At 35.1% G+C, this 2,293-nt stretch overlaps 1 protein-coding gene across 1 annotated transcript in view; it reads right to left on the reverse strand.

Moving 5' to 3' along the window:
• Positions 1 to 622: 622 nt before the first annotated feature.
• LOC132186508 (GDSL esterase/lipase 1-like) overlaps positions 623 to 2,293 on the reverse strand; it is a 12,126-nt gene continuing 10,455 nt past the window's right edge. The window contains exon 8 of the mRNA XM_059600489.1: positions 623 to 952. Coding sequence (XP_059456472.1) covers positions 919 to 952 — 34 coding nt within the window. The 3' untranslated portion in view covers positions 623 to 918. The remainder of the gene's footprint in view (positions 953 to 2,293) is intronic.

Below are 2,293 nucleotides of genomic sequence, written 5' to 3' on the forward strand. Positions count from 1 at the left end.
TTCAATACTATGTGCAAACATTCGATGTACTATTACATAATGGTTTTAGGGTTGCAGATTGAACGTTTAGTCAATGTTCAATGGTTTACAATTTGGTCAACGAACGTTTGGAGTGGTCCCTAGGCGAATGTTCAGAGGTCCCCCAGCGAATGTTGGATCAAAAGCTTAAATTAGGTTTTTGGGTTGTTTTTCAAATAAAAGGTTTTTTCCAAAAGGAGTAGCACTTTTATGGTTATAATTAAAACTCTTTTAAAATTAATGGGGCGTTATTGATTTAAAATTAGCGGTTGTCACTACAAAAAATTTGGTCATTAGCGGCGACTCAAAGTCGCCGCTAATGACCCAAAAATGGCCGCTATTGATCAATAGCGGCGACAAGTGGCCGCTATTTTGGTTGCCGCGAGTAATTGGACACTGATGCCAAATAGCGGCGACTTTTAGGGTCGCCGCTAATGACCCCTCATTAGCAGCGACTTTAAGTCGCCGCTAATGACTTTTTTGTTGCCGCAAAAATACGTTCGAAATAATCCTAGGGTCGCCGCTATTGGTATATCATTAGCGGCGACTCTGTGGTCGCCGCTAATGATATGTCATTAGCGGCGACTCTGTGCAGGAGATCACATTATAATCTCAATTGTTTCTATGTGACAGGTCTAGAAAGATTTGTATTTTGAATTTCTATTTTTCTCCAAGTCCTACTATACCTAAAGAAAAATAGCTATGCAAGTACATATGCAGAAAATAAGTGTCAACAAATAAGAATTTCATTAGAAACAGAGAAGAAAAGCTTCTTATCCTGGTAACACTTGGTAGTTATTGAGATTAATTAGTCTTCAAAAAGATTCCCCTGCTGCCCTTCAAACCATACTCTATAAGGCACATGTTCACAGCAAAAATATGAGACCTGTCCAGCTTGTGTCAAATTTGTCTTCTCTCTAGCGAGCTCAGCTTCCTACAATAGGGACATAAAAGAACCAAATCTAATGAAAATACATTAAACTACACCACACTACACTATAGAACAACATTAATACCCACAGCTAGTGTTTGGAAATGTATAGAAACTAGCTACAAGCAGATGAACAAAAACTTTAATAATAATCCAAATGTGTATATTATTATCCAAAGGTTATCACTACGATGGTCATTTTTCAATCAAGCCTTGTCCATCAACTTGAGATTGGATAAGCAAATTTTAGAACTCAGGAAGCAAATCCCACAGCATTCAACAACAAATCTTAAAACCAAAAGCAAATTCCTAACATGTAAACAACTTTCAAAAAAAAAGAAAGGACAAAGCAATGTAAAAGAAGCTCACCACTAACAAAGAAGGCATCTGCTCAAGGAAAACAGAAAGGCACAACTCAAACCATATGCCAAACAAAATGCAGCAATTTAAATTAACACACACACAACCTTCAACATATCCATGAGTAGATTCAACATCCTCACAATTAACAGTCCATAGAGTTCAACAAATGCAAGATAACCATAGCAGATACACAACCCAAACTAAAAATTTCTCCAAGCATATTATTTCACAAAATAAACCTAGTTTATGATACCTCAAATCATACTCTTAATAAACCTAGTTTATGATACCTCAAGGCATATTTTGGAATGAACTACAAACACGTATCCCACGGATAACATCAGTCAAAATATTAATACTTAAACCTGACTGGGCACTAACTACAAACAAGTCAAGATAACATGAGTCAAAAGCCATTTAGATACTAGGAGCAACATCAGAACCAGATATACCACTCATTATAATCCAAAATGTAAAATGAAACAAAAGCCAGAAATAAGTAATTTTCATACTAACTCTTCTTATTATATAATCAACTAAATAACCAAAACCCTCTACAAATGAGAAAGAATAGAGAAAAGACCAAAATAAACATCTCCCACAAAATACCCAATAAAGATCACTAGATGTATACAAAGCTATCTATCACCATCAGTTATGGAAAAGGACGTATAACATGGAGAAAAAATGTAAAGCAACAAATGAAGAGGAAAAAAACAAAAATAAGACCAACACACAAGAATATTCTCTACTTAGAGCCAAAATAAATAAGATATAATTAAAAAAAAATGCAAAAACAATCTAAATAACCAACAAAATAGATGAATAGCGGAAGAAAAAAAAAACGGATCCACAAAGTGAAACAAAACACCAAATCAAAGACAAACCGAAATATAAAATCCCAAAATAAAAAAGAGCAAGACAGAGTGAGAGTTACAGTGGGTCCGTGAACAGGGCCTGAAGCAATGAACTCTTCGACAT

This window comes from Corylus avellana, chromosome ca7 (assembly GCF_901000735.1).
Source record: "Corylus avellana chromosome ca7, CavTom2PMs-1.0".
Taxonomy (NCBI): Eukaryota; Viridiplantae; Streptophyta; class Magnoliopsida; order Fagales; family Betulaceae; genus Corylus; species Corylus avellana.